Here is a 22,543-nt window from a genome sequence, read left to right as displayed (position 1 = left end):
ACGCTTTCAAAACGTGGTGATTCATAAGAATGCTGAACATTAGATACGAGAATCGTGTGACTAAAGAAGAGGTACGGAATTAAATAGAGGAGGAAGAGGAAATTATGGCACAACTTTGACAACAATAGGGGTTAGTTGACAGGACGTATTATGGGGCGTCAAAGAGTGAGGACAAAGGGGTTGGTTGATACTATTCTGATAATAATCATCTGTTGAAATACTATTCTACTATTTTATCTGTTAATGTAAGCAGTGAATTTACTCTTCCATGCACTCCTCCACAAAACATTTAAACCAAAACTGAAATCAGCTGAACACCAAATCTTTCAACCACTGTCTGACAACTACTGGATTCACTTTCAACTTTCTATAACTATCACCGGCTAGCCACACACACATACAGATATAAGGAGAACGAAAATAAACAAACATTAGTTTTCAGCATATAATTCTGCAGTTTGGCAACATGTACATAAACAAACCAGACAGGAAGGGACATGAGGTGAACACACTGTAGTTACGACGTCAAATCAGAGTTTTCAGTAAAACGTCTACTGCTAGTGACTGAAGAAAAAAGAGCGAACATGAAAATGTGCTTATGTTCCATAATCTAAGTTTTAGTTCAACCTCCAGCATGTGACCAGGTGAGGGGAAACGTACATGTCCGCCAAAAATTCGATTCACTGAAAGTAATCAGTCATTCACGTAAAAAAAGATGTGAACTGTTTTATAATCTCAAAGTATCACATATCAAAACAAAACTGAATCATTCTAGATTCCACCGAAGATGCCTTAAAGTAAAAGGCGAAACGCGTCTTGAATCAGTAAAGTACACTGGATAAAGAAAAAAGAAAGGAAATAAACAATAGCTCTACATATTTAGTAAATTACATCTTATGACATACCAGCAAATTAGTTTCGGTTTAACTTCTCATTCGACATGCTATTAATGCCGTTTAAAAAAATTCATCTATCCCTTCTGAAAAACTGTAGTTACTTTCATATCTTGGTAGATAAACAGATTTAGGATATTTATCATGCGACGAAATACATGACTTTTCACAAGATATCGTTTGCACAAAAAAAAAAAAAAAAAAACCACATTTCGGTTTCTTGAACCGTTTACGAAATTTGCGGTTGATAAACCACATGGTTTACGACGAGCAGGACGAAGCACCGGTCGCGTCGCCGAGCAACCCGCGCGCGGTCACGGCACAGCCCGTCCGCCGACATATCAGACAATATCTCGAGAACGGTGATAGCTATCGATCTGCTCTCAGCTTTAAAAACAATTTCGATATGTTGACTAAATTTCATACGCAATAATGTATTACCTAAAATGAACTGTACGCAAAGTCCACGCAATGCGTTTTTACCTCTGCACACTCATTAAAATTTCGTGTAAAGGTTTACGTAAATGCGATACAGCAAGTAACCACGACGAATAACGAAAAGAAATTCGGTCCTTTATCGAGGGAAGATATCAGGCTGTAACATGCCCAAGAATCAAATTTTTCTACCGAATAGTTTCCTTGGAATCGGATGATAAGTATTTCATAGCTGCCGCCGCGTCCGCGCCAGCGGTTCGGCGAAAGTTCGTGTGGCCCGGGAGTCCGTACCTGACGTCACGCTCAGCGCGTTCTGTGATTGGCGGCGCGCACCTGGAGCGCGGCACGCGGCAGCGGAAGCGGTTCGACATGGTCAAACCGCGACGCAGAGCCCGCCGCGCCTTGCCGCTGACGCCATTTCCATGGCAACCACGCCGCTGACGCGCCGTTTTGACGCGCGGCAGCCCTAGTGGGAACCGGCCTTAACATGGCGCCTCAAACCGCGCGGCGTTAAACGTCACAGAAAGCAGCGATTCTCGAGACCTATAGCTTTCCAGTTCTTGGAATCGTGGCATGAGGACCTGTTGGCCATGACAGCAGGGCCGACTCGGTAATTACTGAATCAAGGCTGAACATTCGCAGCTGTGTGGCAGGGATGGTTTACCTTTCGCAACTCATCATGAGTAGAAAGCCAAATGGCGTATTCCAGCATCGTAATGCAAGACCCCCACACAGTAGTTGACAACAAATACCCTGAGGAATGTACGGAATCTTGACTGGTCTGACCCGTCCCCTGATTCGTCACCCGTAGGACATATTGTGGATGTAGTGGGAACACTTACAGTTTCATAACAGCCTCCCGCTAGGAGTTTTCATGATACGACATCCTTTTTAGACTTGGCCCATAAATGACTCAAAATGATGTTCTGAAGTTGTTTTTTTCCATACCACAATACGCGCGAGAGTGTATTGGTGCCCGTGAGGACGACATCTCTTACTGATTTTTATAACGGACATCTCCACCAAGTTTGATACGCATCGAACTGTTTCTTCGAAGTGTTACGCTTCACATTTGCGTGCATGTACGTTTTCTTCGCTGTCGTTGTGTACGCGCGTCCCTCTGCTTGTGTTTCGCCTCGTGCGTGGGTACGACTCTGTGATCTCGCCTGGTACCCAGGGAAGACCGACATGCAGCCGCAGCGGCCTGGCAGTGACTTCTGCTGCCGGCAGGGCGCCGTGCGTTTGTTTCGCCGCCCCGGGGTCGCTGCGGGGCGGCTGCTTTACGACTGCACTGTATAGTTCTGCAGTGCCGGCCGCTTCCGCCCGCTCGGAGAAACTCTGCATAAATCCCAACATTCCCTATCGGCCGACCGACGGGCACCTACATTCCAGCTGCGTGCGTGCAAGCTTTCTATATGACAGTTACTGCGGCTGTACTGTGTACCGAGAGACGTACACCATACTGTGCCTTTCATACAGGAGACATTCATCATGAACGAGTGTGCTCTCTTTCACCTTTCTTGCGGGACAATAATTATAATTACTTGAAAACGGCCTTCTCGGAAAACTTATTTCGTCATCATGCTTAGATACTTATTATTATTTGCTATAGGTAGTTCATTTCATTTTGAAAATCATGTCTACACTATTGCCCATTAAAACTGGAATACCGGGCAGAACAGAAAATAACAAAGTTTCACTACTTGATATATCTGATAAAGCAGGGAGGAGATATGGTTAAATTCTTAAGTGATCTGGAAATACAGGGTGGTCCATTGATCGTGACTGGGCCAAATATCTCACGAAATAAGCGTCAAACGAAAAAAACTACAAAGAACGAAACTCGTCTAACTTGAAGGGGGATACCAGATGGCCCTACGGTTGGCCCGCTAGATGGCGCTGCCATAGGTCAAACGGATATCAATTGCGTTTTTTTAAAATAGGAACCCCTATTTTTTATTACATATTCATGTAGTACGCAAAGAAATATGAATGTTTTAGTTGGACCACTTTTTTCGCTTTGTGATAGCTGGCGCTGTAATAGTCACAAACGTGTAAGTACGTGGTATCATGTAACATTCCTCCAGTGCGGACGGTATTTGCTTAGTGATACATTACCCGGGTTAAAATGGACCGTTTACCAATGAAAAGGTCGATATCGTGTTGATGCATGGCTATTGTGATCAAAATGCCCAACTCGCGTGTGCTATGTATGCTGCTCGGTATCCTGGACGACATCATCCAAGTGTCCGGACCGTTCGCCGGATAGTTACATTATTTAAGGAAACAGGAAGTGTTCAGCCACATGTGAAACGCCAACCACGACCTGGAACAAATGATTATGCCCAACTAGGTGTTTTAGCTGCTGTCGCGGCTAATCCGCACACCAGTAGCAGACAAATTGCGCGAGAATCGGGAATCTCAAAAACGTCGATGTTGAGAATGCTACATCAACACCGAATGCACCCGTACCATATTTCTATGCACCAGAAATTGCATGGCGACGACTTTGAACGTCGTGTGCAGTTCTGCCACTGGGCACAAGAGAAATTACGGGACGATGACAGATTTTTTGCACGCGTTCTATTTATCGACCAAGCGTCATTCACCAACAGCGGTAACGTAAACCGGCATAATATACACTGGCAACGGAAAATCCACGATGGCTGCGACAAGTGGAACATCAGCGACCTTGGCGGGTTAATGTATGGTGCGGCATTATGGGAGGAAGGATAATTGGCACCCATTTTATCGATGGCAATCTAAATGGTGCTATGTATGCTGGTTTCCTACGTAATGTTCTACGGATGTTACTACAAGATGTTTCACTGCATGACTGAATGGCGATGAAGTTCCAACATGATGGATGTCCGGCACATAGCTCGCGTGCGGTTGAATAGCGGTAATGAATAGCATATTTCATGACAGGTGGATTGGTCGTCGAAGCACCATACCATGGCCCGCACGTTCACCGAATGTGACGTCCCCAGATTTCTTTCTGTGGGCAAAGTTGGAGGGTATTTGCTGTCGTGATCCACCGACAACGCCTGACAACATGCGTTAGCGCATTGTCAATGCATGTACGAACATTACGAAAGGCGAACTACTCGCTGTTGAGAGGAATGTTGTTACACGTATTGCCAAATGCATTCAGGTAGACGGACATAATTTTGAGCATTTATAGCATTAATGTGGTATTTACAGGTAATCACACTGTAACAGCATGCGTTCTCAGAAATGATGAGGTCACAAAGGTACATGTATCACATTCGAACAATCGAAATAAAATGTTCAAACGTACCCACGTTCTGTATTTTAATTTAAAAAACCTACCTGTTACCAACTGTTCGTCTTAAATTGTGCGCCATATGTTTGTGACTATTACAGCGCCATTTATCAGAATGCGAAAAAAGTGGTCCAACTAAATCATTCACATTTATTTACGTACTACACGAATATGTAACAAAAATGGAGGTTCGTACTTAAAAAAAAAAACGCAATTGATATCCGTTTGACCTATGGCAGCGCCATCTAGCGGGCCAACCATAGAGCCAGCTGGTTTACCCGTTCAAGCTAGACAAGTTTCGTTCTTTGTAGTTTTTTTCGTTTGGCGCTTATTTCGTGAGATATTTGGCCCGGTCACGGTCAATGGATCATCCTGTACACATAGGGTGACAATTATTGAACTATACGAATTAAATCGTCATAACTTCTGAACGGTTTGTGTTAGGACATTCATATTACACGGTTGGCCGCGGGGCATGATGGGAAATAGTTCACGTATGCATGGTTTGGTTTAGCGACGAAACCCACTTTCGTTTTGGTTCAAAAATGGCTCTGAGCACTATGGGACTTAACTTCTGAGGTCATCAGTCCCCTAGAACTTAGAACTACTTAAACGTAACTAACCTGAGGACATCACACACATCCATGTCCTAGGCAGGATTCCAACTTACGAGCGGAGCGGTCGCGCAGTTCCAGACTGAAACGCCTAGAACCCCTTGGCCACTCTGGTCGGCTTTCATTTTGGTGAAGTAACACTTTGGGGACCGCATTCTGGCTGTGGCTTGTGCCTCGATTGGCTGCCATATTCTCCGTATCTGAACACATGAGGGGCTATGTTAAAGACAAGATGTACAGCAATAACGCCGAAACCATTGCTGAGCTGAAAGCAGCCATTCAGGAGGTCGTCGGCAGCGTCGATGTTCCGACACTTCAGCGGGACATGCAGAATTTCGCTATTCGTCTGCGTTACATCATCGCCAATGATGGGAGGCATATCGAACATGTCATAACCTAAATCCGAATGTCTGTAGTGAGATTTACGTGTTAAATAAAGTGTGTGCATACTGTAGTTCGAGCCTAATTTATGTTTGTTCATAAAGTTCAATAATTGTCACCTTGGAAGTATGCAAATTTTACTAGACACAGACAGGCCACCTCTGGTAAAAACAGTGACTTTAATCCTGCTAGACATTGATGACAATTTCGGTTACGTCATTCCGTGCAGCTTTAAATGCTTGCTATTCCATTTATAGTAATGATTGGTGAGTGCTAGTATGGCATTGTTCAAAATGGTTCAAATGGCTCTGAGCACTATGGGACTTAACTGCTGAGGTCATTAGTCCCCTAGAACTCAGAACTACTTAAGCCTAACTAACCTAAGGACATCACACACATCCATGCCCGAGGCAGAATTCGAACCTGCGACCGTAGCGGTCGCGCGGTTCCAGACTGTAGCACCTAGAACCGCTCGGCCACTCCGGCTGGCCTATGGCATTGTCTCAGCAAGTCATGATCGGATGTTTTCTCTATCTGATAAATCTTAGAACTTGCTGCCCAGGGCAACAGTAGAACATCCTTTGTATCGCGGTTGGTCAGGACAGCATGGGCAGGATTATGCGTTGCGTTGCTGAACGACAAGGCCACGGAGACCCCGAATATTGGGCAGAGCTACCTACTTCAATCTCTCGCTTCAGTAAAGACATTGAATTTTGCGAGCCAGAGGGTATGGTATTGTGTCCCCAGTGGCACACCGTACCATCTCACTAGATTCTGCGTCCTTTTGACGATACGGAATGCGTTCTCGTCGGAGCTTCCACAGATGGATACGTCCATCGTGGTGCTGTAAGCAGAACCAGGACTCCTCTGGAACTATGACGTGGTGCCACTCCCATGTCCAGTGCTGCCGCTGGGAACCGAAGGTCGGCGCGCCTCTTTCATCTCCTGCACCACAGGAAGTCAGAAGAATGGTCGTTGTACTAACAGTCAGCGGTGTACCAGAGGCCTTCGCATTGTCCGTGTTGCAAGCAAGTCATTATCTGACTAAAGGTGCGTGACGTGGTTGTAAGATCCTGCACAACCCAAGGAACAATGTGTGTGTACTCTCGGGAGCTAGTCGCGTGGAGAACGCGGATACCTTGTTTGGTGTTGAGTACGGTCATCTTGAATCCGTCGGCTTCATATCGGCATGACAGCCGAGGGACCCTGGCTGCTGCGAAGAACACTATCGTGCGACGACAAACAGTAGTCTCCTGTTGGTGACGGTCATGCCAGCGTGGAATTCGGACATGTGATGGCAGCTGTTTCTGCTTGTGGTGTACCTGTTCATACTCAGAACACTCTCCAAGTGTTGTATTCCGCGCCTGAGGTTCTGTGGCTCACTTATTCGTCTTGCCCGCGTTACGAGCGTCTTAATCGAGACTTGACAAAAACGGATGAGTAACTTTCGGACATTTTCTATCAATTAAGTAGCAGAATGCTTCTAGACGACTGAGATAAGATCGACAGTATCACCCACAGGAGCACGCAAAACGAACTCCAGCCCTGCACTGAGCGACAGAAGATAAAGTTTGCAAGATGCCGGAAGCAGACTGATGAGGTGATTCCCGACATGTCATGTCCGCACAGTGGCCAACCTCACTGAACGACAACTGACCGAAGAGGAAGTGTTCGTCCTTCAAAAAGGAGAGAATTTCGCTATCATCCCGAGAAGTGTACCCATGGAGAACATCATTGCTAATACCGAAGCGTCCATTCGGACCCTCCCTTGTGAAAGAGCGGAGGAAATATGCACTGAAACAGCTAGGATACTGCGCCTAGCAAAACCACTTGCTTACAACCTGAAGAAAGAAGAGGTACAAGCCATTAAGTACCTTAACGCCGACAATAGTATATTGGTACTGCCTGCCGATAAGGGAAATGCGACCGTCGTAATGAAGACCGAAGATTATGAGCAGAAGATCTGAGACCTATTAGATCCGACGACTATCGGAAACTAAGCGCAGGTCCGATGCAGCGAATCACGCGGAATACGAATCGGTTAATCAAGACGTCTTCTCTGCCGGCGGACATACAGAGGAAACTGCGCAACACAGAAGCCCTATGATCCATAAGAATAACGTTCCACTAAGATCGAATGTTAACGCTCCTGGCTCACCTACGTATAAACAGGCAAAACACTTGCCCTCTCTGCTCCAGCCGCACGTGGGGAAGACTGACACATACGTTTAGGACTTAGGACATTTCATTGAGAACCTGAAGAAACTGAAACTTGAACCAAACGACATGCTGGTCAGCTTTGATGTTGTTTCTTTGTGTACAAAAGTGGTACTCAGGGACACTCTGGAGCACATCGGTTCCATCTTCCCGCAAGACATCACAAAGCTGTTCCATGCGTGTCTCACCACTATCTATTTTACGTGGAATGGCAACTTCTACGAACAGCTGGAAGACGTCGCCGTGGGTAGTCCTCCTAGTCCAGTGGTGGCCAACTTCTTCATGGAACATTTCGAAACACAGGCAATTGACTTTGCATCTTGTAAACCTAAAGTGTGGTACAGATACGTCGATGATACTTTCATTGTGTGGAGGCATGGTGAAGAACGTCTCGGTGACTTCCTAAGACACTTGAACAGTCTCCACAACATAAAATTTACAGGGTGTTTCAAAAATGACAGGTATATTTGAAACGGCAATAAAAACTAAACGAGCAGCGATAGAAATACACCGTTTGTTGCAATATGCTTGGGACAACAGTACATTTTCAGGCAGACAAACTTTCGAAATTACAGTAGTTACAATTTTCAACAACAGATGGCGCTGCAAGTGATGTGAAAGATATAGACGACAACGCAGTCTGTGGGTGCGCCATTCTGTACGTCGTCTTTCTGCTGTAAGCGTGTGCTGTTCACAACGTGCAAGTGTGCTGTAGACAACATGGTTTATTCCTTAGAACAGAGGATTTTTCTGGTGTTGTAATTCCACCGCCTAGAACACAGTGTTGTTGCAACAAGACGAAGTTTTCAACGGAGGTTTAATGTAACCAAAGGGCCGAAAAGCGATACAATAAAGGATCTGTTTGAAAAATTTCAACGGACTGGGAACGTGATGGATGAACGTGCTGGAAAGGTAGGGCGACCACTTACGGCAACCACAGAGGGCAACGCGCAGCTAGTGCAGCAGGTGATCCGACAGCGGCCTCGGGTTTCCGTTCGCCGTGTTGCAGCTGCGGTCCAAATGACGCCAACGTCCATGTATCGTCTCATGCGCCAGAGTTTACACCTCTATCCATACAAAATTCAAATGCGGCAACCTCTCAGCGCCGCTACCATTGCTGCACGAGAGACATTCGCTAAAGATATAGTGCACAGGATTGATGGCGGCGATATGCATGTGGGCAACATTTGGTTTACTGACGAAGCTTATTTTTACCTGGACGGCTTCGTCAATAAACAGAACTGGCGCATATGGAGAACCGAAAAGCCCCATGTTGCAGTCCCATCGTCCCTGCATCCTCAAAAAGTACTGGTCTGGGCCGCCATTTCTTCCAAAGGAATCATTGGCCCATTTTTCAGATCCGAAACGATTACTGCATCACGCTATCTGGACATTCTTCGTGAATTTGTGGCGGTACAAACTGCCTTAGACGACACTGCGAACACCTTGTGGTTTATGCAAGATGGTGCCCGGCCAGATCGCACGGCCGACGTCTTTAATTTCCTGAATGAATATTTCGATGATCGTGTGATTGCTTTGGGCTATCCGAAACATACAGGAGGCGGCGTGGATTGGCCTCCCTATTCGCCAGACATGAACCCTCGTGACTTCTTTCTGTGGGGACACTTGAAAGACCAGGTGTACCGCCAGAATCCAGAAACAATTGAACAGCTGAAGCAGTACATCTCATGTGCATGTGAAGCCATTCCGCCAGACACGTTGTCAAAGGTTTCGGGTAATTTCATTCAGAGACTACGCCATATTATTGCTACGCATGGTGGATATGTGGAAAATATCGTACTATAGAGTTTCCCAGACCGCAGCGCCATCTGTTGTTGAAAATTGTAACTACTGTAATTTCGAAAGTTTGTCTGCCTGAAAATGTACTGTCGTCCCAAGCATAATGCAACAAACGGTGTATTTCTATCGCTGCTCGTTTAGTTTTTATTGCCGTTTCAAATATACCTGTCATTTTTGAAACACCCTGTACTATGGAAGTAGAGAAGGAGAAAAAACTACCATTTCTAGATGTGCTGGTCACAAGGGATGGTGAAAACCTGGCACACAGCGTGTATCGAAAACCGACACACACGTACCGATACCTGCACAAACTATCAAATCACCACCTGAGCCAACAAAGAAGCATGATTAAGATACTTGTAACGAAAAAGTGAGCCACAGCACCTCAGACGCGAAATGCAACACGTGGAGAGTGTTCTGAGGAGCAACAGGTGCTCCGAAAGTGATATTAGAATCATAACACAGCCAAACACTCGGTGAAGTGAGAATCAGAAAAAGAAATGTCGGGTATGGCGTTTCTGCCATACATTCCCAGAGTGACGGGCAGGATCGGTATATACAGGGTGATTCAAAAAGAATACCACAACTTTAGGAATTTAAAACTCTGCAACGACAAAAGGCAGAGCTAAGCACTATCTGCCGGCGAATTAAGGGAGCTATAAAGTATTATTTAGTTGTACATTTGTTCGCTTGAGGCGCTGTTGACTAGGCGTCAGCGTCAGTTGATGCTAAGATGGCGACCGCTCAACAGAAAGCTTTTTGTGTTATTGGGTACGGCAGAAGTGAATCGAAGACAGTTGTTCAGCGTGCATTTCGAACGAAGTATGGTGTTAAACCTCCTGATAGGTGGTGTATTAAACGTTGGTATAAACAGTTTACAGAGAATGGGTGTTTGTGCAAAGGGACATGTTCTGGACGGCCGAGAACGAGTGATGAAAATGTAGCACGCATCCAGCAAGCATTTGTTCGCAGCCCAGGAAAATCGACTCGCATAGCTAGCAGAGAGCTGCAAATTCGACAATCAACTGTATGGAGAGTCCTACGAAAAAGGTTGGCACTTATCCGTCCGTAACTACCTGAACGTCAACTACCCGAGGCGATGGATCGGCCGCCAGGCAGCCCGTAACAGAGCACTTCATCACTGGCCTCCAAGAAGCCCTGATCTTACCCCCTGCGATTTTTTCTTATGGGGGTATGTTAAGGATATGGTGTTTCGGCCACCTCTCCCAGCCACCATTGATGATTTGAAACGAGAAATAACAGCAGCTATCCAAACTGTTACGCCTGATATGCTACAGAGAGTGTGGAACGAGTTGGAGTATCGGGTTGATATTGCTCGAGTGTCTGGAGGGGGCCATATTGAACATCTCTGAACTTGTTTTTGAGTGAAAAAAAAACCTTTTTAAATACTCTTTGTAATGATGTATAACAGAAGGTTATATTATGTTTCTTTCATTAAATACACATTTTTAAAGTTGTGGTATTCTTTTTGAATCACCCTGTATATTGCGCAAACATGGCGTAAGTACAAACTGACAAAGAAAATCAAAGAGTGTCTCAAATGGTCATTCTGGAAAACAGGACGCGCCAGTACGTACTTCCTCCAAAAAGTTGTAAGCTGATGTGTCTTTGTATCCTTGTTCGGCTGACCTGTTACTATGCTAGTACTATCCCTATCAAGGCGACGCTAGCATATCTGACATAAACAAAAGAAACTCCCACTTGCTCACTATCGGTACATGCACCGTTCGTTAAGGAGTGTGTGGCGCACTTGAACCGCACAGCTTTCGCTTTTGGCTGGCCGCTCCCACCGCATTCGCCGAGCGCCACCGGCCCCTGACCTGCCGGCTATCGCGGTATCGGGACGCGGCTGCTGGCGCTGCCCCCGCAGCTAATGCCCTAATTGGTCACGCAGCGACGATCACACGTTAACGCGACGGGCTGCTACCCTCTCTTATCCGATGGAGGCTGTGATTGGGAACAGATTGTCCCCCAGATTAGTGGGACCTTCACCCTGGTGAATCGCTAAACGACTCCCTCCGCTCGCTTTTTTTGGTTTGTCGGTCGTGTTCCTCACCCTGTGGTCTCCAGGAACATGTACAGGTTGTGGAGTGGAGGTGTCTGGAAGCGCACCTGTATTTACACAACAGGTTATCAACATCTGAAACCCCCGTTGGCGTGAGCACTTATTCCTCTGGAAGCAATTGAAGGATTGGTCTGAAACTTATGTAATCTCTAGGTTCATCTTCTTTTTAATACCCTTGAAGACGAATCGTTAACTGCAATTGGTAATTCGATCTTATTTCTTTTTCATTTGTACTTACGTCCGGTTGTGAAAGATTTCTTTCCTTAAAAGAAAAAAAAAAGAAACAAAAACAAGAAGTTTCTTTCTGGAAATAACTCATGTAAAGTAACACTACCTTTTTGCTTTTTTTTCCCTTGCGTTAAGGCATTCTGGGCGCGACGTTGCAATCTTAAATTTTAATCCTTTGTTGTTCTTCCCTTTTATTCCAGCATTCTTTCATTGCTTCACCTTTTCTTTTTCCTTTCATCAGACCGCCTTGTGCTCCTTACATTTTCCCTCCGGGTTTAAAATTTTTTCCATAAAACTCTGTCTTTCCAGTACTTCTTCTCTTACGTTTCTCCTTTCCAAGTTTTTCCTAACGGCTTCAATCCAGGTGGTTATTAATTTCTTTTCGCTAAGATATTTGAAGAGCTACTTGTCATCCACTCTGTAAATATGTCCAAAAAATTTTAACCTCATCTTCCTCATTGGTTTTGCTATATTTTCAATGTACTCAGAATTTCGTCGCTATTTCATGATTTTCAAAATCCTGTGTTTTTCTGAGGACATAATAGTTTCCATATAAGTCTTCTTTTTATTATTTCTAATTCATTAAGCTTATAATCCTGATTTCACTACTCCACTGTAATGCTTTAAGTTTGTTAGAAAAGCACTTGTGATAGGTATTTTTATTTATTTGTTTTGTTTTTGAGCTTAACTGAATATTACATCTTATCTAGATGCAAATACACTCATGTTCAGAAAAAATAGACCACCCTGAACGTTTAGAGATAGGAGATTCATATTCACAGGACATGTAAATCAGTATGTTCTGTGGAAATTATTAGCATTTGAACCATGTCGGCCCGCGGGTTCAAGGTCAAGATAGATATCATGGCGCAACACCACCGACACGTAAAATGTGCCTGCGGCTGTCGTTATCTTTATAAACCGAAGGTAATGGATTAGTGTGACATTAGCGGACGTGCAGGATGCCTCACTGACGTATGCGTGAACGATACCGTCAAATCAGTGAGTTTGAAAGACGGCGTATTTTTGGAACGAGAGAATGTGATGCATCCGTACAGGAAATTACTGCTCGTGTGGGACGAAGTGTTTCCGTAGTGCAACGGGTGTGTGCAGAATGGTTCACGGAAGGCTGTAGAAGGCGACGGGTTGGGCCAGGTCGCACCACCCAGACCAACCCCCCTGGAAGATTGACTCTTCATCCGAACTGCATTGCAGGACAGATCTGCGTCCTCCTCGGCTGTGGCGCAACAGTATAAGAGTTTAATACGTCGTACACCATCAGGGGTGACAGTCTGTCGCCGTTTATTACGGCATGTGTTACGTGCGCGTCGTCCACTTCTCCCCCAGCCTTTGACAAACGTGCAAGAATATACTACATGCCAATGGTCTATGGAACGACGTCATGGGGACAGGAATGGCATCAGATAGTGTTTTCGGACAGATACAGGTTCTGAGTTTCTCCTGGCGTATACAACTTTCAAATAACTTCCGGGAATTCAGCCAGGTAACACTTTCAGCGACCGCCGATATTTCGGCGGGAGAACACCCCGCCATTTTCAAGGCAAACTGCAACGGACAGGCGGCGTACATGCAAATTTAATACCTCGGTTCTCGGACAGAAGCAGGAAAGATAACACACACACACTGAACACTAGTGCCACCAAAGATGACCAAAGTCAGAGCTATCGATAGTGAGACTATGAATTCGCAGGTGAGGCAGCATTGACTCTGTTCCTCTGTTTTTTGACAAGGGAGAGAGCCGGATTCCAAACAGAGTTTAAACAGAAACCTCCATCCCTGTTAACGAGGTTGCTCGCTAATTTAATCTCAACTGCCTCCCTAATGACACTGTCTCAATAGCTGGACGTGCATGCCAATATCTCGGTGTTATTATATAACATGGGGTGACCAGTATCCAAGCAATGTTCGGCAATAGCAGATCTATTTGGCTGCTGTAATCGTGTGTGCCGTTTATGCTCAGTACATCTGTCCTCCATGGTCCTGATAGTTTGACCAATATATGCCATGCCGCAGCTACAAGGAATACGATATACACCCGCCTTACGCAGTCCAAGATCATGCTTAACGGAACTCAAAAGTGCTCTAATTTTAGATGGAGGTCGGAACACACATTTCACATCGTATTTCCGTAAAACACGACCGATCTTATTGGACGTGTTTCCTACGTAAGGCAAAAAGGCAGTACACTTAGGTGTTGACTCAGAATTATCATCAATCACCCGATGTACAGTAATAACACCGAGATATTGGCATGCACGTCCAGCTATTGGGACAGTGTTATTAGGGAGGCAGTTGAGATTAAATTAGCGAGCAACCTCGTTAACAGGGATGGAGGTTTCTGTTTAAACTCTGTTGGGAATCCGGCTCTCTCCCTTGTCAAGAAACAGAGGGACAGACTCAATGCTACCTCACCTGCGAATTCATAGTCTCACTATCGATAGCTCTGACTTTGGTCATCTTTGGTGGCACTAGTGTTCAGTGTGTGTGTGTTATCTTTCCTGCTTCTGTCCGAGAACCGAGGTATTAAATTTGCATGTACGCCGCCTGTCCGTTGCAGTTTGCCTTGAAAATGGCGGGGTGTTCTCCCGCTGAAATATCGGCGGTCGCTGAAAGTGTTACCTGGCTGAATTCCCGGAAGTTATTTGAAAGATACAGGTTCTGTTTGTTTGAAAATGGTGACTGCATTCGCACAAGACATACAGCACCAACTCAAGGCTTTATGGTGTGGGGTGCTATTGGGTACAAACACAAAAGACAGCTGATGCTTGTCCAGGGCACTGTGACCAGTGTGACCTATGTGAATGACATCCTGTGACCCATAGCCATACCCTTTCCTCACAGAACCCCAGACGCCATTTTTAAGCAAGACAATGCACGACCACATGTTGCTGAACGAACACGAGCCTTCTTGGCATCACAAGATGCCAGCCATTTGCCCTGGTCTGCCAGATCAGCAGTCCTGTCGCCAGTCGAATATGTGTGGGGTATGGTGAAATGGTGGGTGCAGCTCTACGTCCCAATGCCAGCCACCACAGGTGAACCAGGTGAATGCAGCACGGATGGGAATACCACCAGACGCCATTCGCGCTTTACATGCGTCGATGTGTCACGCACGGAATAAGTTACCAGGGTCCATGGCGGACCCTGTGGCTAGTAGGCAACAGGGCACACATACTGAATCGAGAAGACTGAAATGAGAATCATTTGTGCAGAACAAGCTAATGTACATGCCCTGTGAATATGAACGTCCTATCTCCAGTCATTCAAGCTGTTCTGTCTTTTTCTGAACGTGAGTGTTGTTAAAGAGCTTCCAGAATCGAACTCATGATGCAGGGCAGTGTACGGCGCAACGGAAGGTTTGACAGGTTCGTATATTGCCCACTTGTTCTATACTGGAACCAGACTTCAAGATGCGATCTTTCAAGAAGCAAGGAGGTGGATCAGTGATTACACTGGTACTCTTCTTGAAAGAGATTTAAATCTTCTTGAGTACATCCTGACTTAAAAATTTTCCTTTGTTCCGCTAATCTTCCAACCCAATGCTGCGAGCGTTCATTACACGGAACTCGGCCGCTGCTTCCCTGTTACTTCTTAAAGTAAGCTGGACTTCAGTCTCAGCTGACCTTGATACGGAGGAGACTTTACTTTCCAATTCCTCTGCAACAGAGCTTTAAATTACGAAGAAGTTCAGAGTGTATCGTAACGCAATGTGTTCAAGTTATTTCTTAGAGAGACAGCCGAGCTAAATCCGGATCAGGTTCGTACATGTAAAAAAGAGATAGGTGTTAAAAGAGTATGCATTCTCCTTAACTAGAATACTCCAAGACCTACAGTTTTGTCCATTACATGGTCTTTATTCCCGGTCTATCGTTTTTAAATGATACTTAAACACATTGTTTACTTTATTCACGATGGGTATATTTCAGCTATACTGATGTTATACATCTGACAAGGGGACCCTCAATACTGTAAATCACGGATTTTGATGCGCTTCAAATATGTTGTAGAGGCACTTACCCTGAGTACCTGGCTATCCGTTTTTTTTTAGCGACGGGCCTTGGTTTTTGAGAAAAAACATTACATATATTCCGAGCAAGCCGGCGTAGCGCAGCGGTAAAGTTTCACGGCTACCGCGCTGGAGGTACCGTGTTTGAATCCTGCTCGTGTATTTTTTTTTCCAACATCGACCGAATTTTTCAATTTTATTTCAAAGAATATCAACAAACGGTGTAAGGTGTGCGAAATTGTGAAGATATATTCAGTTATTAATTTTTTCAAATATTCGTTCTGTTTGTGGTTCGCAGTTGGAGTGCCAAATGTTCGTACAACGGTCGCTTCTTGTATTACCTGAAATCGATCTCCGCCCATTATCGTCCCCTCTCCCGTGAATACTGTTAGCCGTAACAGGAACCCCAGCTCCTAGGCCAATCAGGATGCGAGTTGCATTCCTTTACGTTCGCATCTAACTACAGCGTCAGTTTCTCGCAAAGCTTCTCTAGTGCCGTGTGTTAGAAAAAATCTTTGAAATGGAAGAACCAAGTGTTTCTGCAGTAGTGCAGCCAGAAGAAGATCCAGAAGTAGAGGAGTTGAACGAAGAATCAAAAGGCGAAATCACAAATGCCTTTAAATACACCGAAAATCTACTCCACGATTTGAATCTCGTAACGATTACACCGCCTCGCGTGATCTCTGCCAATTCCGTTGCAATTGGCGATGAGATATGTATCGCAATACAGGAGCTCTTGGCCGAAAGACAGAGATGAATTGGGAGAATATGATGCGAATCATAAACGGAATGAAAATTTGAAAAAATTAATTACTGAAATATCTTTATAATACTGCACACCTTACACTGTTTGTTGATATTCTTTGAAATAAAATTGAAAAATTCGATCGATTTTATAAAAAAAAAGTACATGAGTAGGATTCAAACACAGTACCTCCAGCGCAGTAGCCGTGAACCTTTACCGCTACGCTACGCTGACTTGCTCGGAATATATGTAATGTAACACATATACAAATCGCGCAGTGAACTTCAAAATCAATTTTCTCAAAAACCAAGGCCCGTCACTAAAAAACCGGATAGCCAGGTACCCAGGGTAAGCGCCACTACAACATATTTGAAGTGCATCAAAATCCGTGATTTGCAGTAAGGAGGGTCCCTTTGTGAGACTGTTGATAATACCTGCAACAATGATTTGACAAAACTTTGTATTGCCCTAGCTAGTTACAGTCTGGAGATTGTCATTACGTGGTTACATTACTTCGGTTACGTTGCTCTTCCCTGTCATTTTGAGTATTGACGACAACTCTGACGAACCGAATGCGGAACATAATCACATGCGGAATAAGCATAGAAATCACTCTCCTGTGCCACTTGTTTCCAAGCTGTGTGCTCTGTGTCGTTACTATAGTGGTTTGTAGGTAGGAAGGTGGGCGCCCGATGCCTTCTGCGTGGAAGAAGACGGAGGATTCCTTGCAGGGTCGCCAGTCCGCTTTCTGTATCTCTGTCCCACACCACACGCTCGACACATCTCCAAGCCTCGCACTGGCAATGATGGTGTAAGCGCCACACTGGACAGTTGTTTATGCTTCTGGTTCTCCCTAGAACGATGCATATGCTCGGCAAATTATAATATCGTTATGGTTGCGACATTGCCACCTTTGTGTACATACTTCCGTTTGTTGAAATTTCTGGGTGTGTGAGCTATACTTCAGATTATGTGTATAAATATACTTAAAAAAAAAGTGCATCATACAATCTTCGCTGCTGCATTATCACAGGCCCTCAGCACTGGAATGGAATGACGCGGTTTATTCAACGACACCACCACCATCACAAGGAAATTTCATGTTTGGGAAAAAGCAAATGTAAAATGTATCGTAACGTGAACTAGCTGTCTGAAGATGGACCTTTCAGTTCGAAACTGGTAACGGTGCTATTTAAATAAATAAATGGAATTGTAGAAAGTGGCTGGTTGCTATTTTCTTCTCTGTGACAGTCAAACTGTATAACAAAAACCTATTCCACATGATAGTTTAAAACTTGTTGAAGAAACGATTGTAGATTCCCACGTAGCAGACCCAACAAGTAAGTCAAAACGAAAAGTTTGAGGGAACATACTAGAATATACGGGGCTATTCATGAATAAACCGAGGATGGAACAGGCAGCCAACTTTCGACTAAGAACATTAAATATACTAACTGCCTAGCCCGATCTCTAAACAGGATAGGACTCCTTCCGAGAAATGAATGTCCTGTCTGTAAAACCGCTGTTATGCGTTCAGACCATCTACTGATATACTCAGATTTGAATGCAGAAGCATGTCAGAAAGTCAGTTTCTGTAAATTATACAGCGATATAATCAGGAAAATTATAGCAAATCGCCAGAAAGTGTGTGTTATTGCTTTTCTGTTACTTACGTTTTATTATTATTATTATCGTCCGCCCCCGGTAGCTGACTGTTCAGCGCGACAGAATGTGAATGCTAAGGGCTCGGGTTCGATTCACGGCTGGATCGGAGATTTTGTTGTCCTAATCATCGTCATTTCATCCTCATCGACGCGTAAGTCGCCGAAGTGGCGTCAAATCGAAAGACGTGCAGCCGGCGAACGGTATACCCGACGGGAGACCCTAGTCACACGACACTTACATTTTTATTATTATTTTCAAAATTTTTATGTGTGGAGGTATTAATACTTTCGCGTTGATATCCAGTGAGATGTGAAAATATGTATTGCGGGATGATTTTCTAATGTAGCCATATGTATCAACAACACTTTTTGCCTTAATTGATGGCGTCGTTTGTGACGGTGTTGCAGGTAAATCCCGAGGAGCCGCCCATCCCTCCGGACCCTGAACTCTGGCAGCGGAGGGACGAGTTTTTCGGCTGTGAGGACCAAGCTGTCGCAGCACCTCCGACGGTGCCGACACAGCCCCAGGTGCAGAGCAGGCAGAAACAGGACCAGCAACAGAGCAAGAAGCAGGAGAAGCAAAAGCGCAAACAAGAGCAGCAGCAGCAGAAAGCTAAGGAAGAACAGCAGCAGCAGCAGCAGGAAGAGCAGCCGGTGGTGGAGAGACGCAAGTCCGGCGGGCGAGCCAAGCGGGTGCGCAGCTACCTGAAGAAGTGCCGGCGGGCCGCCTCCGGAGGCTCGTCGTCGTCACAGGGCGCGGAGGAGCCGGCCAGGACCTCCTCCTGGTACGTGGAGCACTACCACGTCGCGGAGCAGAGCCAGGAGCACGTGTGCGAGGAACACGTCTGCGAACTGCCACTCGACAGGGTCGAAGTGCTGCGGGCACGCGACCTCTACGATGACTCCGCCGACGCGTCCGACGGCGCCGCGTCCGCCGAAGACGGGGAGCTGGCGGCGCCCGACGCCGCCCGGGAGGTGGCGCCGCGGGACGACGCGGAGGTGGTGCGCGGCGAGCGGCGGGCGTCGTCCGGCGGCGGCGGGAGCCGGCCGGCCGAGGAGGGCCGCCCGCCCGACAGCGTCGAGCTGAGGCCGGGCCGGGGCGGGCCCGGAGACGTGCTGGACTCCAGGAACGAGGGCGGCACGGGACGCGGCGCGGCCGCCGCCGAGGAAATTCCCGAGGATCGGACGAGTGCAGGAGGCAGGTGCACTGCGGACAAGTCGGTGAGCGCGAATCTGGACGCAGAAAGTGCCGGAACGGAGGACGGCGACAGGTGCGAGCAGAGCGCGGCCGCGTGCGACGGCGACGGCGCGCTGCCGGCGTCGGACGGCGAGGCCGTCGAGTGGCACGACGCCCGGTCCGAGACGCCGGAGCCCGCCGCTGCCCCCGGCGCCGGCGCCGTCGCCATTGAGACTCCCATCGCGCTGCCCGAGGTACGCCGCACGCCTTACTGCTGCGCCTTGCCACACTGCGCTTTCTGCCTGCCAACAGCTCCTGTTGAAACCTTCCCGTCTCCTCTATACAGGGTGTTACAAAAAGGTACGGCCAAACTTTCAGGAAACACTCCTCACACGCAAATAAAGAAAAGATGTTATGTGGACATGTGTCCGTAAACGCTTAATTTCCATGTTACAGCTCATTTTAGTTTCGTCAGTATGTACTGTACTTCCTCGATTCACCGCCAGTTGGCCCAATTGAAGGAAGGTAATGTTGACTTCGGTGCTTGTGTTGACATGGGACTCATTGCTGTACAGTACTAGTAGCATCAAGCACATCAGTACGTAGCATCAACAGGTTAGTGTTCATCACGAACGTGGTTTTGCAGTCAGTGCAATGTTTACAAATGCGGAGATGGCAGATGCCCATTTGATGTATGGATTAGCACGGGGCAATAGCCGCGGCGCCGTACGTTTGTATCGAGGCAGATTTCCAGAACGAAGGTGTCCCGAGAGGAAGACGTTCGAAGCAATTGATCGGCGTCTTTGGGGGCACGGAACATTCCAGCCTACGACTCGCGACTGGGGAAGACCCAGAACGACGAGGACACCTGCAATGGACGAGGCAATTCTTCGTGCAGTTGACGATAACCCTAATGTCAGCGTCAGAGAAGTTGCTGCTGTACAAGGTAGCGTTGACAACGTCACTGTATGGAGAGTGCTACGGGAGAACCAGTTGTTTCCGTACCATGTACAGCGTGTGCAGGCACTATCAGCAGCTGATTGGCCTCCACGGTTACACTTCTGCGAATGGTTCATCCAACAATCTGTCAATCCTCATTTCAGTGCAGATGTTCTCTTTACGGATGAGGCTTCATTCCAGCGTGATCAAATTGTACATTTCCACAATCAACATATGTGGGCTGACGAGAATCCGCACGCAATTGTGCAATCACGTCATCAACACAGATTTTCTGTGAACGTTTGGGCAGGCATTGTTGGTGATGTCTTGATTGGGCCCCATGTTCTTCCACCTACGCTCAATGGAGCACGTCATCATGATTTCATACGGGATACTCTACCTGTGCTGCTAGAACATGTACCTTTACAAATACGACACAACATGTGGTTCATGCACGATGGAGCTCTTGCACATTTCAGTCGAAGTGTTCGTACGCTTCTCAACAACAGACTCGGTGACCGATGGATTGGTAGAGGCGGACCAATCCCATGGCTTCCACGCTCTTCTGACCTCAACCCTCTTGACTTTCATTTATGGGGGCATTTGAAAGCTCTTGTCTACGCAACCCCGGTACCAAATGTAGAGACTCTTCGTGCTCATATTGTGGACGGCTGTGATACAATACGCCATTCTCCAGGGCTGCATCAGCGATTCCATGCGACGGAGGGTGGATGCATGTATCCTCGGTAACGGAGGACATTTTGAACATTTCCTGTAACAAAGTGTTTGAAGTCACGCTGGTACGTTCTGTTGCTGTGTGTTTCCATTCCATGATTAATGTGATTTGAAGAGAAGTAACAAAATGAGCTCTAACATGGAAAGTAAGCGTTTCTGGACACATGCCCACATAACATATTTTCTTTCTTTGTGTGTGAAGAATGTTTCCTGAAAGTTTGGCCGTACCTTTTTGTAACACCCTGTATATCTCATTTGTTTTTTACGAAACCTTCCCTTCTACAATATCCTATGAAACCTTCCCTTCGGATTTCTATCTCTTGCTTAATAATAACAAACGAAATCTTCCCTTTGAAATTTATTCTCTTTCTCATTCTTCGCACACAAATTTAATTGCTGCTTATTAGAAGTGATTTTCTTATTATTTCGACGAAACATAGAATGTGCCGTCGTCGTGGCCCTCAGTCGTTACCTGCAATAACCCAAAACTGTTCCTTACCTTTTTTAGTGTTGCTGGATCGCCATCTGACTGCTACATCGAACTGCGACATGAATATACTTACTCTGTTTTACTATACTCTATTAGCTGCTGGTGGGCTGTCATAATAAGTGGCTGTATTTATTACCAAAGCTGACGTTATTCTTTAATAGCAAAGCTGACGTTATTCTTTCATTAATTTGACTGGCGTTATGTAATTCATAGTTAAACTTTTTCTTGACAACAATAAAATTTGGCAAAGTTTTACGTTGATGGTTTTTGAGATGGATTGTAACCAGTAATGCAATATTGCTGGCAAAAATTAATTATATTCTCAATGAAATGATTTTACAAACGTTCAAATGGGACTTACTTTTTACAATAATCTTCTAACAAGCAATGCGCAAACATATCTTCAGTAGTCTTGAGTTTCTCAAAAAATTAATTCAATAATATTAGTTCCTTTTATGATAATAGTTAGCTGATGTCTCTGTACATCCGTTTATAATCTCTTGTAAATCATAGCTATTGGCTGTCAGGCACATCCCCTCCTCTCAACCTCTCGCTTCAGACCTGCTACCGACTCGCTTCACATCTTGCGCGCTACTGACTTCCTACGAACGCTGAAGTGCGATCTCTCCCGCCAACAATGCTTTCTGGGGCAGACAATCCCTGCTACCATTACAAAATGTATCAATGCGCGGTCTTTCCCGCTCTTTTCTTGAAATGTATCCGTACGCAGTCTCTCCCGCCCTTTTTAAAATTATATCAATGTGTGCGGCCTCTCCTGACGACAATACTTTGGTGCAGACATTCCCTGCTACCACAATTATTTCCA

The 22,543-nt window shown here is 45.8% G+C and overlaps 1 protein-coding gene across 1 annotated transcript in view; it reads left to right on the top strand.

Moving 5' to 3' along the window:
- Nucleotides 1-22,543, top strand: part of LOC126481742 (mushroom body large-type Kenyon cell-specific protein 1-like) — a 234,457-nt gene that overhangs the window by 191,646 nt on the left and 20,268 nt on the right. Inside the window, exon 2 of the mRNA XM_050105697.1 lies at nucleotides 18,785-19,682. Coding sequence (XP_049961654.1) covers nucleotides 18,785-19,682 — 898 coding nt within the window. The remainder of the gene's footprint in view (nucleotides 1-18,784; nucleotides 19,683-22,543) is intronic.

Source organism: Schistocerca serialis, chromosome 5 (assembly GCF_023864345.2).
Source record: "Schistocerca serialis cubense isolate TAMUIC-IGC-003099 chromosome 5, iqSchSeri2.2, whole genome shotgun sequence".
NCBI lineage: Eukaryota > Metazoa > Arthropoda > Insecta > Orthoptera > Acrididae > Schistocerca > Schistocerca serialis.
Note: the sequence above shows the minus strand (reverse complement) of the source record. Positions and strands in the feature narration are given on the sequence as shown.